The 21,272-nt window shown below is 39.9% G+C and overlaps 1 protein-coding gene and 1 long non-coding RNA gene across 3 annotated transcripts; both read right to left on the minus strand.

Moving 5' to 3' along the window:
- Window positions 1–7,303: 7,303 nt before the first annotated feature.
- On the minus strand, window positions 7,304–13,143 carry LOC120571563. 2 transcript variants are annotated; one of them, XM_039820577.1, is made up of 10 exons: window positions 12,990–13,143; window positions 12,284–12,556; window positions 11,254–11,484; window positions 10,490–10,597; window positions 9,743–9,808; window positions 8,877–8,942; window positions 8,620–8,673; window positions 7,891–7,959; window positions 7,734–7,791; window positions 7,304–7,519 (listed from the first exon to the last, which is right to left on the minus strand). In XM_039820577.1, the coding sequence occupies exons 1-10, from the start codon at window positions 13,042–13,044 to the stop codon at window positions 7,501–7,503; spliced, it is 999 nt and encodes a 332-aa protein (XP_039676511.1). In that variant the 5' UTR covers window positions 13,045–13,143; the 3' UTR covers window positions 7,304–7,500. The 2 variants fall into 2 exon arrangements, with proteins under 2 accessions (XP_039676511.1, XP_039676512.1); XM_039820578.1 differs by lacking the exon at window positions 8,877–8,942.
- Window positions 13,144–18,192: 5,049 nt separating this feature from the next.
- LOC120571564 lies at window positions 18,193–20,889 on the minus strand. The gene is made up of 3 exons (XR_005641244.1): window positions 20,787–20,889; window positions 19,683–19,778; window positions 18,193–18,257 (listed from the first exon to the last, which is right to left on the minus strand). It is a non-coding gene; the product is annotated as an uncharacterized LOC120571564 (long non-coding RNA).
- Window positions 20,890–21,272: the final 383 nt, after the last annotated feature.

Below are 21,272 nucleotides of genomic sequence, written 5' to 3' on the forward strand. Positions count from 1 at the left end.
GATGTAAATTCGGACAGATGGTGTTTACTTGCTCCATCCATTCTCCTGTAATGTTGATTTTATGTCCAAGGTAGCTGTATGTCTCATGAAGAGAATATACACGTATGGGTTTTGATGCTATTGTGAACTTGGGGCATTTATCAGTTTTTGATTGATACCATCGATTCCCTCCACTCCTCCTCTCGTACAGAACAGCACATTTTGTCTCCTTAATCTCCAGACCTGACCATTCCAGAAAGGAATCTGTCCTGGCGAGCATTTTTGTAATTATGCTCTCATCTCTGGAGGCTATCTGGACATCATCAGTATAGCCCTGTACTGGGTTGGGGGAGATGGCACGGGGGACACTGACATATCCACTTTATCCATTGGTTAATGGCAATTATAAAATTAACTGCGCTCCATGGACAGCCAGTCTTAATGCCTATTTGAAGTGGTGTTGGGTGAGTAAGCTGTTTTCCACAGATTACTTCAATAAAGGAGTCTCTGTAAACATCTTTCACTATGTCAATGAACAGTTGAGGTTGTTGTATTTCCTCTAGTGATCTGATCATGACATTGTGCGGTAGAGTCCCAAATGCATCTCTAAAGTCTAAAAAGACTAAGTGCAGTCTGCAGGACTTAAAGTCATCAATTCCTGTTTTTAGGCAAAACACATGTTCGTTCATACCTTGCCTGTTGATATATGCCTTTTGCTTGGTGGATAAGATGTCAGCCTCCACCAGCCAAGGGAGGACTCTCGCAAGTATGCATTTCATAAATACCTTGTAGATGGTTGGGAGGAGGGATATATCCCTCCATGTTGATGGATCTTCAGGAATGTTGTCTTTTTTTGGAATACGATGTACTAATGCTCCTTTCCAGGAATCAGGTAATCTCTTATTTTCAAGACAGATTTAAGGGTCTCATATGTCACGCCATCGTTGCCACTGGCTTTGTTGTTGGGAAGGCCATTTAAAACGGTCTCTATCTCTTCAAATGTAAAGTGAGTTGTTACAGGAAGAAACGTTGGATTAGGTGGTGGCACGTTCAGGTACCAGGGTGGGGGTGGGAGCTCTTCGTTACGCTTTAGATCTTTTATGCTGCCAAAGATGTATGAGTTTATTCCTGCTCATCTTCTTGCTCCGCCGGCCATAGGTTGCATCTCCCATCTCCAGGGAGGGCAAGACGGTTTCACGCAGGTAACTCAGCTGTTCGCGGATCCAGTCAGCTGTTGAAGTCTGTTAAAACTTTTTTTGTAATTTGTAATCCGAAAGATTTACCGCTGTGGCTTTCCGCTGTAAAAACTCCGTTCTTGAAGAATATTCCGTTAAGCAGCGTTGTGAGCTTTATCCACTTTCCTGGATCGCTGGAGGAAACAAACTTCTGCTCGCGCTGCCGGCTGGTGTTGAAGCGGTTGTTGTAGGTTTTCTCACGGATCTGGAAAGCCATCCAATGTTGTTCAGACAGCAGACGGACGTACTGCTAGAAGGCATGGTTTGTAAACTCCTCTACCGGTAGTTGTTCACGGTAAGGATCGTCAGGTAGCAACGGCTTCTGGTAGATTATCCCCGTGAGTAATGCTTGTTTATGTGCTCGCTTGATTGTCGCGATCAAACTCATAGTCCACAGAAGTTGCCAATATATTTGAACACCACACACACACACACACGTAAAAGAGAGGCAGACTGACCGTCAGGTGGAGATCCAGCTCAGTCTTCACAGTGATCCAGGTGAGACTGATCACAGCACTGCAGCACACTGACACTCATGCAGACAGAGCTTCATGTAAACAACACGGTTTATTTCTCAGCTATGGGATTTAACTACGTACGTTTACTCAATTAGTAAGGTAACTAAAGTAGTGTACTTTACTTGAATATCCATGTTCTACTCCTTGCTACTTGTACTCCACTACATATCACAGGTTAATGTCGTCCTTCTTACTCCAGTAACGTTACATTAAGGCCGTTTCAAGGTTGTGTGTAAAATCGACGGCAGACCCCTCTGCATCTACGCCGGATCCTACTCTGTAGCCTGATGTGCACCTCTCGAAAAATCGAACTACACGTCGCTCTGCCGTGGCTTGGTAGGGTTGCATTCCCCTGACTCATTTCCTGGTTCTCCTTCTCCATAAACATGAAGGGTTAACTTGTGTTAGGTTGTAAAAAGTTAAAACCATGCTTATGTTTTAAATAATAAATTGTATGCTGCAGTCAGGTTATGAAAATAGGAATGGAATCTAGAATGACTACTAAGGTAAAAACAGCTGGTTATTTCTCTCCCCCTCTCTTCCTGTTTCTTGCAGATATGTTAGGTTAAAACCAACTATTAACATGTGAAGAGAAACATGAGTCTCCAACCTCCTGGTGCCAAGTCTGGGTTAGAACAAAAGAAATGCAAACTCTGTAAACTTGAAAAGAATCGGCACTACCATGCTAAACGACCTTTGTCTGTGACCTGTAGTAAACTTGAAATTCAGAGGTGTGTCCTTAACCTGAGAGAGAGAAATATAATTCGGATCCTGAGAAAGATTTGGGGCTTCAACTGTGACCCCGCAAGGGGAAGCATGTCTGCAGTCTGCTGCTGGCAGTGTTTTGTGTTTTATGTTTGATTGTGTTTTGACTGTCTTTTGTCGTGTTTCATTAAACCTTTTGCTTAATCTTTCAATTGGACCCTAGCCTCTCCTTCCTCCTCAGAAATCAAGCGAACACGTCTTTTAGAATTTAACAAATGGTGACCTTGACGTGATGTTTTTTTTTTGAGGATGAAAGGAAAAAAGGCGAATTGAAAAACTGGAGGCTGATGACTGCTGACCTCTCTCACACAGGGCCTGAAATTGAAAGGTGAGCAGATTTCCTGTTTGATCAAAAACTGCATAGTTATTTAGGAGATTTAGGTGTGAGAGATTCAGTGGCATCACCCCGTAAGTCTGTTAAAATCTAAAGTGATTTTAAGTAATAAGCAACAAATTGAAACCGCAAATGATAAATACAAAAGTAGGCCTATTGTATGTGATAGTGTGTTTTGTATGTGGTTGTGTAAAGCTTAAAAGCCTGCAAAGAGGGTCCATGGTTAGCCTATAGTGCACTAGAAGTCCACTTTTTTAAGCGGCCAGGTTTAGAATCCTGTAAAGTTTTAGTGTTAAAAAGTCCGATAGAGCCGTCGATAGAGAAATAATTCTCTGTGAGGTTAAAGATAGGAAACAGTTAAATATAGGGTTGTATATAGCCTACTGTAAATACATTTTAAATAAGAATTGTGGTGTTGGAATTTGAGTCTGCAGCAGTGACTCGCATAGTGTGTTTTGATAAACTGTAAATAAGATGTGTTGAAATTGTGTGGTGATGACTTCATTGTAAATAAGATTGGTTTGTGCATGTGTTGAGGTTACAGACGCAGTATGGTTGTGGATTAATTGTGGATAAAGAAGCCTGCTAAAACGTTGAATATTTAAAATGCTTGGTTTTGTTTGATTACATTTTTTTTTCATGTTTAGTGTTGTCTTATAGGGACAACATTGGGAATACCTTAGTCTTAGATCTCTTTAAACTTTAAATCCATTTTCCTGTTCCTTGACTAAGTTTCAGTTATTCTTCCAACAAACAAACTCTTACAGTATTGTCCCCTGTGTTAATGAAGGACTGTCTAGGAGATTCAATGCAATAGATGCAGACAGATTTCTTGAGTGAATGCTTGAATCATTGTAATCTTCTCTCTGAACTATTTGATATGTTCCCCCATGCCAGAATATTTTGTAATTGAAATAAGGGATTAATCATTATATTCTAAGTAGGTTACTGGATTTTGAGTTTGTTTTTCTTCTGCTACATTTTTAATACATTTTACTCTGATCCTTCTGTTATCTTTTTCTTTTCTTTTACTTTTTGGTGTGTTGCTTTTGAGTAGGATTGTGTCTGAGTGATTGATGAAGCCCATTGCAAGTCAGAACATTCCAGGGAGTTCTCTGAAAAGGGGAAAAATAATTTGAGAGTCAAGGTAGTAGCTTTTCCGTTGATATTTCTTTGTTTTGTGGATTTTTTAATTATTTTTATTCCCTAGTTTGTAAATATTTTGTTAAAAAATAAATAAAAGAGGGGGAGAGTGGAGGATTTATAGGACTTCTGTGCTGGCCACACAGAAGTGCTATGCAAATCTTCTTCTCAGGGTATTACATTTTTTTGTTTTTATTTATTTGCTCAAAAAATAGCAATTTGAAAAATGTTTAAAGTAATAGTAAAAGATCAATCACGCAGCCCATTCCCTCCATTGAGAAAGAAAATTGTGGAATTTTTATTTATTGTTTTTGTTTTTTTTGTGTTTTTGTAATTGATGATCTGTACTGTATGTTTACAATGGACTCATTACTTTTTGGGATCATTTATTGTGTTATGGACTGAAGCTTTTTGCCCATTGTCTTAAGGACTTTGGAAAACACAGATGACAAAGGAAACATTTCTCCTCCATGAGAAATTAATGGACAAATCAAGGACAAACTGTCACATTTTTTCTTCTTCCTTGTTTTCACACCTAGACATTGCCTAACAAAGAAAACAATAATATGACTTTTCACAAGGCAGTGTGTTGGCATGTCACAGCCATTTTATTCACAGGAGAAAGCAGCCTCCAGATTCCTGCTGATGAAGTCATTCAGCCTGATGACTACATCTGATCGAGGAGATCGGGGAATCCGGGACAGATTCATGCAAGGTGCTGCTGGACATCAGCGCTGCAGTGGAGTGGGAGAGACGCATCGCAAGGAACCATGTTCACACTTCAACAACAGTCCAGCAGAGTGTCAAGGGGAGCCCGGGTTCAGACACCGGAGAGAACCAGCGGTGCTGACTTCTGCTGACTTCCTGCGGTGGTTTCCTGACAGAGCAAGGAGACTGGATCCCACCCCCTGACCCTGGGCCTGCTGACACACCAAAAAAGCTAAGGATGGCTTTTTCCTACAAGCTGGAGCAGGCAGCACACACAGCCGGTCCACCTTCATGTTTCAGAAACCGGAGGGATACGGAGGGAGAGACCAGTGATGACATCCACAGGTGTCAGACATGGTTTACCAACGCCAACAAGGGGAGCGAGGAGAATTGGGTCAGCGGTAAATCCACAAGGAGACCCTGGGCTCCCCTCTGATCTGTCACCTTCCATTCAACTGTTAAAGGGCCAGAATTTCAGGCAATTCTTCGGACAGAAAGGACATTGATGAAGACGGTTTCTTTGTGCCCACTCCATCTGAACTGACAGCATATATTGAAGTGTGTGTATCAGTTTTTAACTCTTTTGTGATTAAGATCACAAAGATCAAACCTTATGCATTTTTTCTTGAGCCAGATAAAAGATCTTTTCACATAGATAACACCATTTTCCCAGATTTACTATTGAATAGATTTCAACCCATCTGATTGCATTACAGATTTGAGACCAGTTATTACTTGTGCAGTATTATGAAGTGCAGTGTGGAAAGTTGAATTTGGTTTTGTTTTCTTTGATTTCTAAGATGTTTTCCCTTCCATTATTTTTACCAGGTCAACAACTTTTAATATCTTATACAAGATGAGACAGATGATGAGGTCAGAAGGACATGAATTTCTTTTATAAATTATGATTTAGTTCTTACAACTTTGCTAATGTCTACGTTTTTGTTCAGTAACTTTTATAGGGATATTCACACCTTTTTTTTAGGTGTGAAGGGGTGGACTGTTAGGTTGTAAAAAGTTAAAACCATGCTTATGTTTTAAATAATAAATTGTATGCTGCAGTCAGGTTATGAAAATAGGAATGGAATCTAGAATGACTACTAAGGTTAAAAACAGCTGGATATTTCTCTCCCCCTCTCTTCCTGTTTCTTGCAGATATGTTAGGTTAAAACCAACTATTAACATATGAAGAGAAACGTCTCTTTGAGTCTCGAGCCTCCTGGTGCCAAGTCTGGGTTAGAACAAAAGAAATGCAAACTCTGTAAACTTGAATATAATCGGCACTACCATGCTAAACGACCTTTGTCTGTGACCTACAGTAAACCTGAAATTCAGAGGTGTGTCCTTAACCTGAGAGAGAGGAATATAATTCGGATCCCGAGAAAGATTCGGGGCTTCAACTGTGACCCCGCAAGGGGAAGCATGTTGAAGTCCGCTGTTTACAGTGTATTTGTTTTGTCATATCGCATGGCTGCAGACTGTGACCCCACAAGGGGAAACATGTCTGCAGTCTGCTGCTGGCAGTGTTTTGTGTTTTATGTTTGATTGTGTTTTGACTGTTGTTTTCATCGTGTTTCATTAAACCTTTTGCTTAACTTTCAATTGGACCCTAGCCTCTCCTTCCTCCTCAGAAATCAAACGAACACGTCTTTTAGATTTCTTAACACCATAGTCCCAGAGCTGCTGAGGTGAAGATCCTGTCCTTAGTTTGCGTCTATTGTATGCTTTTGTATGCCAGTGTCAAGTTTCAAATGTACCTGGAGTAAGTTATGTTTATAGTGAGGTAGGATGTTTTATGTTAAAGCATATTCTCATTAAAAAAGTCGTGACGCTGAATATGACATTCGTAAAATCTTTTTGGTTATGTTTTACACCAACACTACTTCAGTTAAGGAGTGGTTAAGGTTCAAATCGGACGCTATACTTCACTTCCTAAAGGTTACACACCTTTCATACGGGACTAGAACTCCACTCTCCCGGGTGAAAGTCCTGCTTTGCTCTCGTCAACTACTACGGCCACTACAGGGCGCTGCCACTATAAACATAAGTATAGGTCGTATTTTGCTGCTTGAACAACAGACTGCTGGGATGTGTGGACAACAGTTTCTAATAACTGTAAAAATATATTGTAAAGAACCTAAGAACAAAGATGCAATATGTCCCCTACTTTCAAATTTGAAAACATTAAAATATTTTTAGGGCGTGTCCAAATCCACTTTTGATAGTTTGACGGCAGAAGAAAGGGTCCGTGTGCCGGGCGCATGGTTCAAAAGCGTTGTACTTAGTGTCTTCATTAATTCATAGGAGTGTTTTGGGCGTAACATGCAATAAACCAATCGGTGTCATCTCCCATTCCCTTTAAAAGCCAGGCGTGTTTGGATCATGAAGCATTGCTATTATGATGGATTTGCACCATAATATTTCTCTTTGTAATCTTCTGCATGTGTGTGTGCTGCTGCGCTTCCCTGTGTGTGTAACAAGCATAGTGTGCGCGCGCTGTGCGTAAGCCTAGGAGCATTTTACTAATTTGCTGTTAAAATAACAGCAAACGTTCAGGTGACTTTATGCACCTGAACACACCCTGTAAGACCAGCACACACGTGGGCGCAAAGATGGGCGCAGGTGCATTTGCTATTTAAACGACATAGGCGCTGGGTGCAAGATAGGGCCCATAAGCTGATATATACATGTTGTTAAATTAATAGGTAGAAAGTGTCGCTACAGAACCGTTAGTCATTCCTCGGCTGCAATGACGGAGCAGAATTATTGGTTCTGGTTGTTTGCCGTCGCTTTGGGTTTCTCCAGTAAACGATACATGTCAATTTGCTGTGACAAACCTGTGGGCCGAGAAAAAATACAGATCATAATTTTGTACGTTTCATCAGTGAAAAAATCACCATCTGCTTCTCATTCAGTGTTTTGTTAAATATATATTAATATTATTTAGTTTCTGTATTTCCAGTTTTAAATAGAATCTGTCTGTCTTACATATATCATGGCCTCTTTGACCCAGTAAACCTGCTTATATATCTGTATATGTATTAAATTTACCTTTTATTTGTATGATTTCCAATCAAGGAATATGGGGACTCATTAGGAAGAGATGTCACTGTGAGAAGGAATGAAACGGAATGAATATGCAATGCGTGTTACCACAAATACGTTATACTAATATTTGGCCAAATGTTGATGAGAGCTCCGTCTTTACCGGTCTTCTTCTTCACTGGTGGAAGATCAGGGATGGTGTCATACGTGGGACCATGTCGGTTTGATCCATCTGTTGAAACATTTTACCAACGAGCATTATTAACCAAATTAGTACACCTGGAGACAGTCACATTTGTCTGCTTTTTCTAAAAGGTAGTCGGAAAATATGTTCATTTATTTACGACCCGTTCTCACTCCCGACTCGTAAAATACTGACGCTTGGTCAGTGGCTCTCAGCATCAGATACCGACACAAAAATCGTATGGCGTCTGTATGGAACGCACCAGGCAGAGCAGCAGCTCGACCGCCGCGCTTTAAGATGACGTCGCATTAAGAGAGACAACGGTAGCGAGTAGTATGAACAACGAAAATCCGCATAGGGAGCTTGGCTGGGGGGTGGATGGGTCAAACAACACAGGACTTTCACCCAGGAGACCGGGCTTCGTGTCCCGCGTGTCACTGAAACGTAAATTATGTAACCCCACCCACCATCTTCTCCTAAACCTAACTATCCCGTTCTCGTGCCGCGTGTCAGTTAAACGTACATCCTGATCCAGATGCCAAGAGTCCCGACTAAGCGCTTCTAAATATGACACCAAAGGACTAGACACAAGTCGCAAGAGTGTCAAAAAGTGAGGCCAATAGTAGTAATAGCAAGTGCCAACGCCAAAGTCACCTGACCAAGCGTCGCTATTTGACGCGCTGGGAGTGAGAATCTGTTGTTATTTACCTGAAACATCTGCCATGCAGTGTGCAGCTGCTTGTGCGGTCAATGTTCCTCCACCTGCCAAAATAAAAGAGGTCTTCTTGGTTGTTTTGTAAAGATGCAGAAAAATCTAAATGCATTTTTGCGTATGAAGATATGAAATATAGTCTGTCAGAAATGCTCCCGTACTCACTGCATATAAATGAAAGCAGGAATGGAACAGTGAAGAAGTTCATTTTACATCAATCAGAATAGAAAGAGGAACTTTTCTTATCTCTCACCATTAGTCGGCTGAAGCACAAATCCACCCTGTATCTGGTCATAGACGGGGCCTCTTTCTTCACTTCCTGTGATAAAGACACGTCAGTAAAACACATTAGTGTTTTCACATATAGTCCTGTTTTCACGCTTGGTTCTTTTTTTCAAAATTGAATAAAACCCCCAAATTGAATTACAGTAGTGAACTGATCATTTATTTTACTTGTGAAGACTGTTGAATGGAACCATCCACATTATCTTTTTTGACAGTTTAGTTGAAAGAAACCCAAATTTCTCATCTAGAAACTTTTTGAAAATGGGTCAGATTTGACCCCGAGGACAACATTGCACCTAGCCTAGAAATCTAGACGCACCCTAGCGGCAGCAAATGTAATTTGCAGCCAGGGTCGGCAAAACTTTAATCTATCAACTGGCGTTGCTCTGGTTGGTTGTAGCGCTATCTTATTGCACGCAGAGGGAATTTGAAATTGGACCGTTTATCCCGCCCCTCGGATTGAGCCCTGCCAATAGGGAGTTCCCAGACCCAACAGCTTGATGTGGGGCTGGCTTGTTAGGCTACATTGTGGCCCTAGCGGTGGCAGAAATACGACCTAATATCTAAACCAGAGAACGTAACAGTCTCGGTTTTGAACGTAAAAGTCTGGATTTATAAACACGTGTTTAAATTTGTGAATGTTTGCAGTTTGGTGATGTTTGGGCCTCAAAACTAATAAGTTTAGAAAAAGAATATGGTTTTGGGTTAAAATTATACGTTACTTTACTTTCCGAAGTAGTTCAGAAGTTCAGAAGAAGAGATCTGGGTTAAAATCAGAGACGCTATACGTCACTTCCTAAAGGTTAAGAAAAAGGAACATTTCTTATCTCTCACCATTAGTCGGCTGAAGCAAAAATCCCTCCTGTATCTCTTCATAGACGGGGCCTCTTTCTTCACTTCCTGTGAAAAAAACACATCAGTAAAACACATCAGTTTTTTTACACCTCACACCTCTTTACACAAACCAAACTCAGCTCTCTTGGGCATTTTCACACTTGGTTCATTTTTCCGCCTTCCAAAATAACTCTGACCTATTAGTCAGAATTTTGTGTTCATATGTGAAGACTTCAAGGTTGAAGGGAACCAGTCCTCTTGCTGGTTTCTGGTTTCTTTATTTCATTTTGAACAAAAAATAACAATAAGATCAAATATAAAAATAAAAAACGTGTGTTGCGGCCATACATTGGACATAAAGATCTTTATATACAGTCTATGTTTGCAACATACAAAAGGAAAATCAATATCTATAAAGTGTTATAAACAATGTGTTCAATATGTCTGAAAAGTAGTGGGGCGAAGCAGAAGCTTGTTTATTTTCCCCACCCCTTATATCCAACTGTAAACAGTTCCTATACATATTTTATATTCATCAACACACACACATATATATATATATATATATATATAGCAAAATAACAAACAGTAATGGGAAACACCTACCAACATTTTATCAATCTTTTTCTGTTGGTTCCATTTTTGGGGTTTATTTATACTTTCTTTTATTAGTGCATCTTCTTAAATGTGTATTTATTGATTCAATGTTTGACTTTTTAATGTGTAAACAGGTCAGGTTTGATTCACCTCGTCTTTTAAAACGTCTCCGAGTGAAGTAGACGATGATGAGAAAGAGGAGGAGGAGGAGGAAGGAGCCGACTACTCCATACACCCAACTAGAAAATTGTTGAGGGACTTCAGGGTCCGATGGAAGACAAAGTAAGAACTAATTAACACTTTGAACAATTGCATGTCATTTACAAACACAGCTCAGTTTTTGTTACAGCAGAGCACAAATCAAACAGTCAGTTATTATATAAAGTATTATTTTGTCGTGCATGTGTATTTCAATACAATTATATACGCTTGATAGGCTGTTGTATCTACAGGTTAAAATATAAAAAACAACAAAATAAAAAAAAAGAAAGAATTGATGGTCCAAGTATAAGTCCAGAGTCACCAGGCGGCACATCTGTTATAGTCAACATCAGGTCAACAGGGGAAACGACAAACCTCCTTCGTAGTGTGTCTCCGCTCTATGTTGGAGCTCCATGGCGGCCATTTTACTTTCCGCCATAAGCTAGTTATGCATTTTGCATCATATCTCCTGAACCATACATGATAACACAGACAGGCGATGTCTAACCCTACTCTCCCAACCAGTCCTCCAAACCATACGAAGATATGCGTAGTTTATACCTACCCTGTAATATGAACACACAGGAAAGCCTCATATATTATCGCTATTATGTTGTATTTTCCACCCCACCCCATCTTAGGGCTGTCCCCCCCCCTTGTGTGTTTACTTGCGCCCATATTTCTGTGTTTCTCTCTGATTTCCTTTTTCTTACCTTTGATCACGTTCAGATAAACAGCTGGTTTTCCATCACAGTAGTAAAGTCCGGAGTCACCAGGCTGCACGTCTGTTATAGTCAACGTCTGGTCAACAGGGGAAACATCAAACCTTCTTAGTGGTATTCCACCAGAGTCTCTGCTCCATGTTGGAACATGTGATGCTCCGACATCATGAGGACATGTCAGAGTGATGCTGGTCCTCTCTGAAGCAGGGACTAGAATTGTTCCTGAACACAACAAACATACTGAGTCAGTACAAACATGGATTGATGTTTATAATGAACCGTCATAAATGTATTACACATGTTCAGTATAAAGTCAGAGGCCATTTGAAGAGTTTTAGGGTTATTTTCACTTAAAATGTGCTCCATGTTTATGAGGTTTTAGAGGAGAGATCTTTCCAAATGTGACTACACAAGAACAACATGACCCTTTCACCATGTTGTTACAATTATAATGAATGCATTTAATCCTTCATTTAAACAGATCCATTTTTCAAGGGTAAACAAAGTTTTTTGTAGCACTTCCCTTTGTGAGGAGCTCAGTTTAAACATGTGATATGACGTTTAAATGTCTTGTCACATTATGAGGCCTATTAATAATCAGAGATGTGGTCAGAGTTTGAGAATTTTAGCACTTTTTAAGATAAATAATGCCTTTGATTTCATAGTTAGTTGTGTATGTTAAAGTCTTTAGAATTGAAACTAAAAGCTTAAACACAGAAGTGCAGATAGGCTGCACCAAAAAGCTAAATATTCCTGCCAATCATAGTGCCACGAATTTAAAACTTGATTTTAAATCCTTGTTCAGACATATATAATGATTATATTATTCTTTACAAAATAGTTGCCATTGAAAGTTAAAAAAGGTGCATTTACATCAGAAATGTATCATTTAATTATTGTGCCAGAACATATTATTTTAATCAAAGTTTATTTTTTATTAAACATTTAGCTTAGAGACATGATTCTGAAAAATGGGAAGAGAAACAGAAAGCAGAACGATTTTATTGGAGTTAGATGTTACCTGATGGGATCACCGTCAGATCTGCAGCTGCTTCATTGTTACAGAAGTATCTTCCAGAGTCTGAGATTACAGGATTTAGAATGAACAGTGTCTTATCAGCTAATGAACTGTATCGTCTGCCCGATATGTGTTTTATTTCACTGCCTCCATTAACTGTCAGTATGTCAGTTTTGTCTCCATTCCTCTCTCTGCTCCACGTCACGTCTCCCTCCACAGAGTGAGGACATGGCAGAGTCACCGGTGTCTTTTCTTCAACTATTTCATGGATTATTCCTGCGAAAGAAACAAAATTTACAATAAATGCGAATCTGTTCTCAGATTTTCAGCATTTCTAATATTTAATTAATTTATAATAATTTACAGTTGTTATTACACACTACACACAGGCCTGAAATACACACACACATGCTCAGGTCCTTTACATGCACTAATGGAGAGATGTCAGAGTGAGGGGGCTGCGACCACTGAACAGGCACCCTAAGTAAAATAAAGTCCTTTGTGCCCAGATAGCTCAGGTGGTAGAGCAGGCGCCTATTTATAGAGGTTTACTCCTCAACGCAGTTGGCCCAGGTTCAACTCCGGCCTGCGGCCCTTTGCTGCATGTCATTCCCCCTCTCTCTCCTATTTCACGTCTTCAGCTGCCCTGTCAATTAAAGGCCTAAAATGCCCCAAAAATAATAAAAAATTAAATAAATAAAGTCCTTACCTGCAGCGGCCTTATAGCCAAGCACTAAGATGAGCAGGTAGATATTCACCCTCATCCTCACGCAGACTGACGTGACTGATCAGTGATCACAGTTTTCATCTGAATTGAGAACAGGAACTCGGCTGCTCGCTGTCAGTGAGCGTAGCGTGCCAATAGAAACCCACAATGTTGACTCATATCGATGCCCTCCTCTATTTCCTCCTGTGGTTAATAAATGCTGATGTTTGCTCTTATTTTAAACACAACTCATACAGTGCCACAATTAGAAAGTAACTCAAATCAAGCTGTTCTCATGAGCTACTCGTTCATATAGTTACAAAAAGTAATGCACTGTACAACACTACACAGTAATGGCAGGGCCATTGTAAGGATAGCTGGCCCTTGAGTCCTCTACTAACTAGGGTTGGGTACCGAAATCCGCTTCCACTGTGGAACCGGTTCCAACGCAACTGGTGGGAATCGGACCAGATTAGAATGCAAATTTCGGTTCCCCATTTCGGTTCCCCATTTCGGTTCGGTCGACTGAAATATTTTCCCTCCGTCGCTCCAAAACGGACATAAAAATATCACACTTTCTCTGTAGTCTACGTTTGCTAGCTATCGTAAATGTAGGCTACTTTTAAAATGCCATATTTTCCCTCTGGGCTCACCAAAATGGACGTAAAAGCATATTAACCATTCACTGCACATGATCGCTAGTAAACATATTACACTTGCTCTGCTAGTCTATCATTAGCTAGCTAGCTTTTAGTGCATTTAAAATGCCATGTTTACTTATTTTATATTAAAGTATTTAAACCATTAATATATTGTTAAATTGAAATAATTTTTAATAAATAAAAAAAACTCTATAAAAGAGCCTTTCTTTGATGTCATTTTTCAGTTTTTCAAGAATCAGTTTAGAAATCGGAATCGTTTTAAAAGTACCGCTTCGGCATCAGAATCGTAAAGATCCAAACGATACCCAACCTTACTCCTAACGCACCCAGTTTGTTATTGCACTTTCACTAGAAGTAACAAATAAACTCCAGTACAATAAAGCTTTAGTGTGTAACTTTTTTGATATTATTAAGGGACTTTTCGTTATTCATCTAAGGGGCCACTGAGGGGAGTTTTGGGATCTTTAGTCAAAATAGACCTGACCCTCCCTTCACCAGCCATACATTTGGATGACCCTCCAAAATGATTGGGCAAAAAGGGATGACCCTTCCCAACAATTTATTGATAGCTTCTGTACTGGTTTGCACTTAGCATAGATATATATTGGCCCATTGTTTTTTTACAGCCATTGCATATGTGATTAAACCTCTGCATTTTCATCTTACGCATCACACTACTCTGTTATGGTGTGGTGGCCATTTCAGTAGATTTACTCAATAACATTGTTGTGGAAACACATAACATGGAAACTAAATGCACACTTCCTGCATTACTGCATTATTTCAAATACTAAGTTACTCATCTAGTAAACTAGTATTCACATGAAATAAAACAATAAAACATTGAGACCATTCTACAAAGCAGACTGGGTAATAACTGGTTGCTATGGAGTCATCACTAGGCTTCCTCGGTCATTGTGTATTTTAGCATAGGTTAAGCTATCGAAGCTGAACATTATCCAAAACTCCATTTCTCAGACGAGCGTCAATTTGGGAGCTTGCATGCCAACCACTCCTTCCTTCTCAAATGCCTTGAAAAGGCTGTCGTTTGCACAATTTCACAAATAATCAATGGGACCGAAAGGATATTTGATTTGGGTATGGCTGCAGCCTGCAGACCTCCCGTCTCATGCCCTATCGACTTTTCAAAATAAAAGCCTGCATCTGGTCCGCTATGTTTTCATACGGTGTTTTGGATGTTTTTTAACGAAATGGTACGGCAATCATGCTAATGAATAAAATAATTTTTTCATCAGGTGTCTTAGTTACAACATGATGGAGCTAGCAAAGCAGTTTTGTTTTTATATGTGCGAGTAGGATTCAGTTCGGGAAATCCCACGGTCTCTAAGCTACAAGTCAAAATTGTCTGGCTGACTAAACAGGGAGGGACCCATCTGCTAGTCATAGGGGCCGAGACTGAGAGAGCTACATGGAGCTACATGGATAAATATGCACCAAACAAGCCACTAGGAAATGTTGCTGTTCTCATGAAAACAAAAGTTGGGTGACCCTCCCCCCTAGACAAAATAAATTGGATGACCCTCTCATCAACAAAGAATAAAAAGACATGACCCTCCCCTATTTTCCTCCGGTGGTCCATTCCATAAATACCGAAAGGTCCCTAAACGTTGGTTACATATAAGCCGTTGCCAAATGAGTTGCTACAAAGCTAATTAAGACTATCAGCTCCACACAACTCTCTCTGGATTTCTCAGTATGGCTATGTTCAGAAGATTGAAGAAACTTCAGTGAAGATAATGACTTCTTCTGAAGAGTCCATGTTTTTCTAATCCTCCGTGTCCTCCTTGGCTACTAGCAACTGCGTGGGGGAGGGGGGTGGTGCGTGATCACGGAAGGTTTGTATCATGTGGACACACTGTGGACAGTTTTGTTGTCATTACTTAGAATTCCTCATGGTGGAGACAGAAACTACACACTATAGCTTGCTAGCTATGTTGTGAAATGAACGTGGGGCCCTCATAATTAGCAGGGTAGGAAAGAACATTCTTCACTGCAAATGCACACACTGTAAAACAAATAACATAATCCCTAAAGATGGAATGCAGATTTATCTCCGTCCGGCGCTTAGCGCCGCCCAAGACAATTGTAATTGGTTTAAAGAAATGCCATGACTAAAACGACTTTTGAACATACACATGTTCCTGTGTCTGTGTGCTGGACCGCAAACAGGAAGTGCAACAAGACAAGAGAACTACAATTTAAAGTTAAATTGACACCAAGGGCGTAGGTTTTGTTTCAACATTGCGGGTGACACATTGTAACTAGGAGGGCCTGGGGGTCCTCCCCATAACATTTTGAGCATCAAACACTTAATTTCCAGCATTGTGGTGAATTTTTATGCAACCCTTTCTGTATTGAAATTATTATTATTAACATTAAGTTATCTCCAGTATTGTTCACTTTATTGTATTAACCCTTTGCACCCTTTTTGACAACTGATGGTCCATCTGGTTTAATTTTCAAAAAAAAACTTGAAACAAGAAGACACCCCCCTTGTGATAATAGGATAAAAGTTTGAGGGAGAGAACGGATCGGAGCTCTCATTTCGGAGGACAACTTGGTGGACCAGGCTCTGAGTTAATGTCTGTTGCTAGGGAAACTTAGTCTCTGTTCGTGAACCCACAGCTGTGTTGTAACTCTTATGCTGGACTCAGTAAACTTTGCTTAACTGAACTCATCTCAGATTGATCCTTGTGTTCTGGTAAATGTAAGTCCAATAGAAAAAGTCAGATTAGACTGGCCTTAGGGCCTTATATTGGACATAATTCCCAGTACAGCTATTAGAATATTTGTGCACCAGTGAGGTCACATGAATGTAAAAAAAAAAAAAAAAGGTTGTGGGACCATAAAGATAAATAAATAAATAAAACGGAAATTGAATCTCATTGATATGTATTGATATCACACACAGCACTAAAAGCTAAGCCAGTCTTTGTCTAAAACACTTCTCATGTGTCTTGGGTGTCAAAAAATAAACATAACTTATACAATGGACAAAATATCTAAATTTTTTCAAAAAAAGTCCAGGCGCTTCTGCCCTCATGATATTCAGGACATTCGGTTTAGAACGGTAATAAACAATCTTTGGTCACATCTTACTATTCTGACTTTGAGTGATCTCTCCTCATAATAAACTATCTTTGTTGCGTCTCCCAAAGCATCATGGGAAACAAAATGGATGGTTAGCATCAGAGCTAGCGGTGATCGATGGCTGGAAATTCATGAATTATGGATTAATCTTGGATGTAAGAGTTTGGATTTATTGCTCAAAGACCCTGAAAAAAGGCACAAGTTCCAGTCTTGATGGAAAACCTCCTGAAAGGGCTACAAAAACACCAAAGACACCACCGTGACAGCCAGAGTGTTAGCTTTTAGCTGGAATAGATGGTAAGTCTCTAGCTCTTATGACTGTAAAAGTATGAATCGGAGATGCCGTTTTTTGCTGTTTTTCATCATATATGACAAACTCAGGCGGATAGGGTTAAATGTTATTTTCTACCTCTTTTGGGGTTGTCGTTAATATATTTTTGAGGGGGAAAAATCTACCTTCTAAATACTGGGGGGGGACATATCCGCTGCATCCCCCCAGAAATCAACGCCTATGATTGTCACAGACATATGTTCGTCACATGTACAGTCTGACAGCGTGCACGTGAATATTGGCACAAATGAAACCCCATAAAAAGAAAAAGCTTTGTTACACGTATAAACTGTACATTTTGAATTCAAACCAGACACTGTAAAAGTAACAGATGTAGCATTGGGGATGTCACCCGTTGGTTTGTGGACTGCCATTGGTTTGTGGACTGCCGTTTTGAGCCTTAAATTTGGCAATCCAGACGTCGCCATCTTGATTTTTTGAAGCCGCACATGGTCAGATTACTTTGATTAAGTGAAAACACACAGTGAGAGGGTCAGAGATTAAGATGAAAACACGGACAACACCCAAAAACAAGTGTAGTTCTATTTTAACATCCACAGTGTTAGCATGGTTAGCATCGCTAAGCCTCTGTCCTGGTTGACAGGTCCTAAAGCATCCCCTGCTTTATCCTTTATTTTAAAATAAATGGGGTCATAATTTACTAAATGAACATCATGCTGTATTGAAGAAGACTTGAATCTAGCGATTGAGACCATAAACTCTATGAAAATGTTTACTGCGGTTACAAATAAAGTGAGAAAGATTTTCTCATAGACTTCTGTGGAAACAGACTTCATTTTGGAGCCCCTTGCTGGACATTAGAGAGAATGCAGCTTTAAGTCACTTCATCTTTGGCTTCACTCTTTTAGGCCTGGAGGTTTCATCCATTATTTTTTCAGGCAGGTCAATAAAAACAGGTCATTACAGTTCAACTATTACATTGTTTCCCCCGATAGGTTCTAGTTGCTGCAGAACATCAGTGGTAGAAGAAGTAAGAGTAGTTTCTGTAGTCGTCATGGTGTAGAAAGCAGCAGGAGGACTGACTTCTGTTGGACTGAATGAGGACGAACACCGATGACCGTTGAGTTTTTACCACTCTTGTTGCTGCGTGATGGAGGATCAGACATTACTTCCTGTTTCTGCTGTGTGTCGCTTCTATTTGTCGAGCTGCAAAAGAGAGAAAATAAACATGGACGTGATGTTTTAATGTTTTTAGTCAATGTCAACATGTAAAACAGCATTTATGGCAGGGGGTGGGGCTAGAAGGGAGACATAGGGTGGCACCAGCCCCCCCTGAAATATGATTGCCAATCTTCCCAGTCCTTGTCACATGACCAATTAATGTAAAAATGAATGCAATGTTGTATTTAGCATAATTACATTATGTTGTTCTATCCTATCCAATATTTCCTATATTACTAACCAGATTTTCTATGCTGTATTCTGATAAAATGCCCCTCGCCCTGGGCCCCCTTTACTGACTATTGATTAAGTGCCACCTGTAGAAATATATGGGGTTTAGAATAAGAATGTCCTGTAGCCTGGGAGGGCCTCGCTGTCTCCTCCTGTCTGGCATGTGTAAGATAAGACGGGTTCAAATTTAGTGGAGCAAAAGTGCTCCTCATTTGTTTAATAAACAATTGGAACAGAATGCACCTAATAAAATCTCTTAAAGGAACAGACAATCTCTAGCGCGCAACTGCTCTATCTTCTCGGAGACAGAAAGTCTGAGTGATATCCAACCAATTGGCGGCCCACACGCAATATCGTCGAAGGAGGAACCTGAAGATGAATAAAAGAATAAGGAAAAGGAAGGTCCCGTGTCAGACCCGGAAAGACTTTGTTGGTGGCTAGGGAGAGAAAGTCTCAAAGGAGCGGCTGATCCATATGCATATGAAAGATCTGTTTGCAATATCATTTTACTAAAGATTGTTATAGTTTAACTGAACGAATCCTGAGTATTCATTTCTTGGTCTGCCTTTCAACGAACACAATAAGTAAAGGGGAAACTTTGAGAAGTTACCGGTGGTTCTTAAAAGACTCTGGCCTTCTGAGCCAGAGTAGAATCGGTCGCTTTTTTTCCTACACACCCCACTTAAAAAATCCTGAAATTGCCCCTGGTTATGGTAGTTATTAGATACATGTTTATGGTTATATATGACTGTTTGTTTGTTTGCAGAATATCTCAAAAAACTACTGGGACGAAGATGTGTGATAATAGCAGCAACAGTTCCCCCATGTGGCCGTTCATAGAACACTTTACATTGGAGCAAGGGCGTAACTTTGGGTCCAACATTGGGGGCTTTGAGATTCCCAATTTGGTGCAAAATTGACCTTGAACTTTTCTGGGACATTTTATGCTGCAAATGTATTTTCAAGTGTTTTTATGTAAAGGAAATTATAATTTGGGTTTTTGAGTTTTTTTGGGTGGGTGCACTATCCACTTTTGATAATTGGCTGTAAATTACGCCACAAACTGTTTAAGTTTTTTCAAAATTAAAGAAAAAAACGTAATAGAATGTTTTGAGTTTCTGAACATGACTTCATTGAAGAGTATTATGAAAGAACTGCTGGAGATTAAAGTGTACTCACCTTTCCTCCAGGTGGTGACGGTGATGCTGATCATGATGATTAAATAGAGGATTGCGATCACCGTACGAACACGCATCTGCCACGGATAAGGAGTCTCTGGAAGACAAGAACCATTCAGAATCAGACCCTCGTCAGGTACATGTATTGGATGACTGATTGAGTTTGACTGCCAGCTGGATAGCGAGAGTGCTATCTCCTGGTTTGGACATTAAACTAAGCCACTGGATGATCTGTACAGTTCAGCTGTATACAGGAAAGCTGCGTCCATCATTGGTGATATTAACATCCCCTCTAAACCAGTGTTTTTTTCTGGGTTTGTGGAAGACTTCAGTGCACATATTTTTTAGGAACCCTCCCTCAAGAAAATGTTAAGTTTTTCAATTTACAATAATGCAATTTTGCGTTATTATTTACATATCTAAAACGCTGGAAAAGCTAGAGCACATAATAAATGAATAACACTCAAAAAGCTTAAAGACAAAACTTGCTCAAGAAGTCCACTTGGAACCGACTACATTGGGGAGGAGCGTCTGGCTAGTCCAATCAAAATCTCCTTGGGTGGTGCTAAGCGCTGGACGGAGCCACGGTGTCTCTGCAAAATAGCCTCTGGAAGGAACTTGTTTTGGTGTATGTTCAAAAGTTGTTTTAGTCGTGCAACAGAAAACTGAGATTGGACAGATAGTCTAGCTAGCTGTCTGGATTTACCCTGCAGAGATCTGAGGAGCAGTTAACCATAGTCCTCATAAATCCACAAGAGTTTAAAATGCCAACATAAAGAAAGCCCAAGGCAACCGAAATTGGGCCTAAATGAGTGAAACTGGTGGAATTTCTGTCAGCAACGGAGCAATCCAGGAAGTGGAACGTAGTAAATATCGACTATGACTTTTACAACTCAGCTTAAAAAGATTTACTTCAAAGAAGTACTAACTGAAAATGTTCAGGAACCTACAGGTGTATACTAAATTGTAGGCTATACTTTGATGAAAAAGTGGACATAATGTTCATACATCACCTATGATGGTTGCATCTTATTTTGTTGTAAACTTGTACGTTGTAAAGATGTACGTTCCTCAGAACCACTTTGATTCTGTCCTGTTCAGTTACCTGTGTTTGTGGAAGTTTCAGCTGTTGTATTCCCTGTTGTTGCTGTTGTCATGGTTGTTGCTGTTGTCAGGATTGTTGCTGTTGGAGGAAGTGCTGCTGATGTTTGTCTTGTTGTGGTTGTGGTTGTGGTTGTTGGGTGTGGTGCCTTGTTACCTTCAGAGCATGAAAGAGAACATAAGATAGGGCATAAACATACTTTACTACAGATCATACACTGAGTTTGAAATGGTTGACAGGCATATTATGTTGACACATATTATCTGGTTTGTTTAATATGTGTTTACTTCCACACATACAGTATTTCTGTGTTTCTCTCTGATTTCCTTTTTCTTACCTTTGATCACGTTCAGATAAACAGCTGGTTTTCCATCACAGTAGTAAAGTCCGGAGTCACCAGGCTGCACGTCTGTTATAGTCAACGTCTGGTCAACAGGGGAAACATCAAACCTTCTTAGTGGTATTCCACCAGAGTCTCTGGTCCATGTT

Source organism: Perca fluviatilis, chromosome 13 (assembly GCF_010015445.1).
Source record: "Perca fluviatilis chromosome 13, GENO_Pfluv_1.0, whole genome shotgun sequence".
Lineage (NCBI taxonomy): Eukaryota > Metazoa > Chordata > Actinopteri > Perciformes > Percidae > Perca > Perca fluviatilis.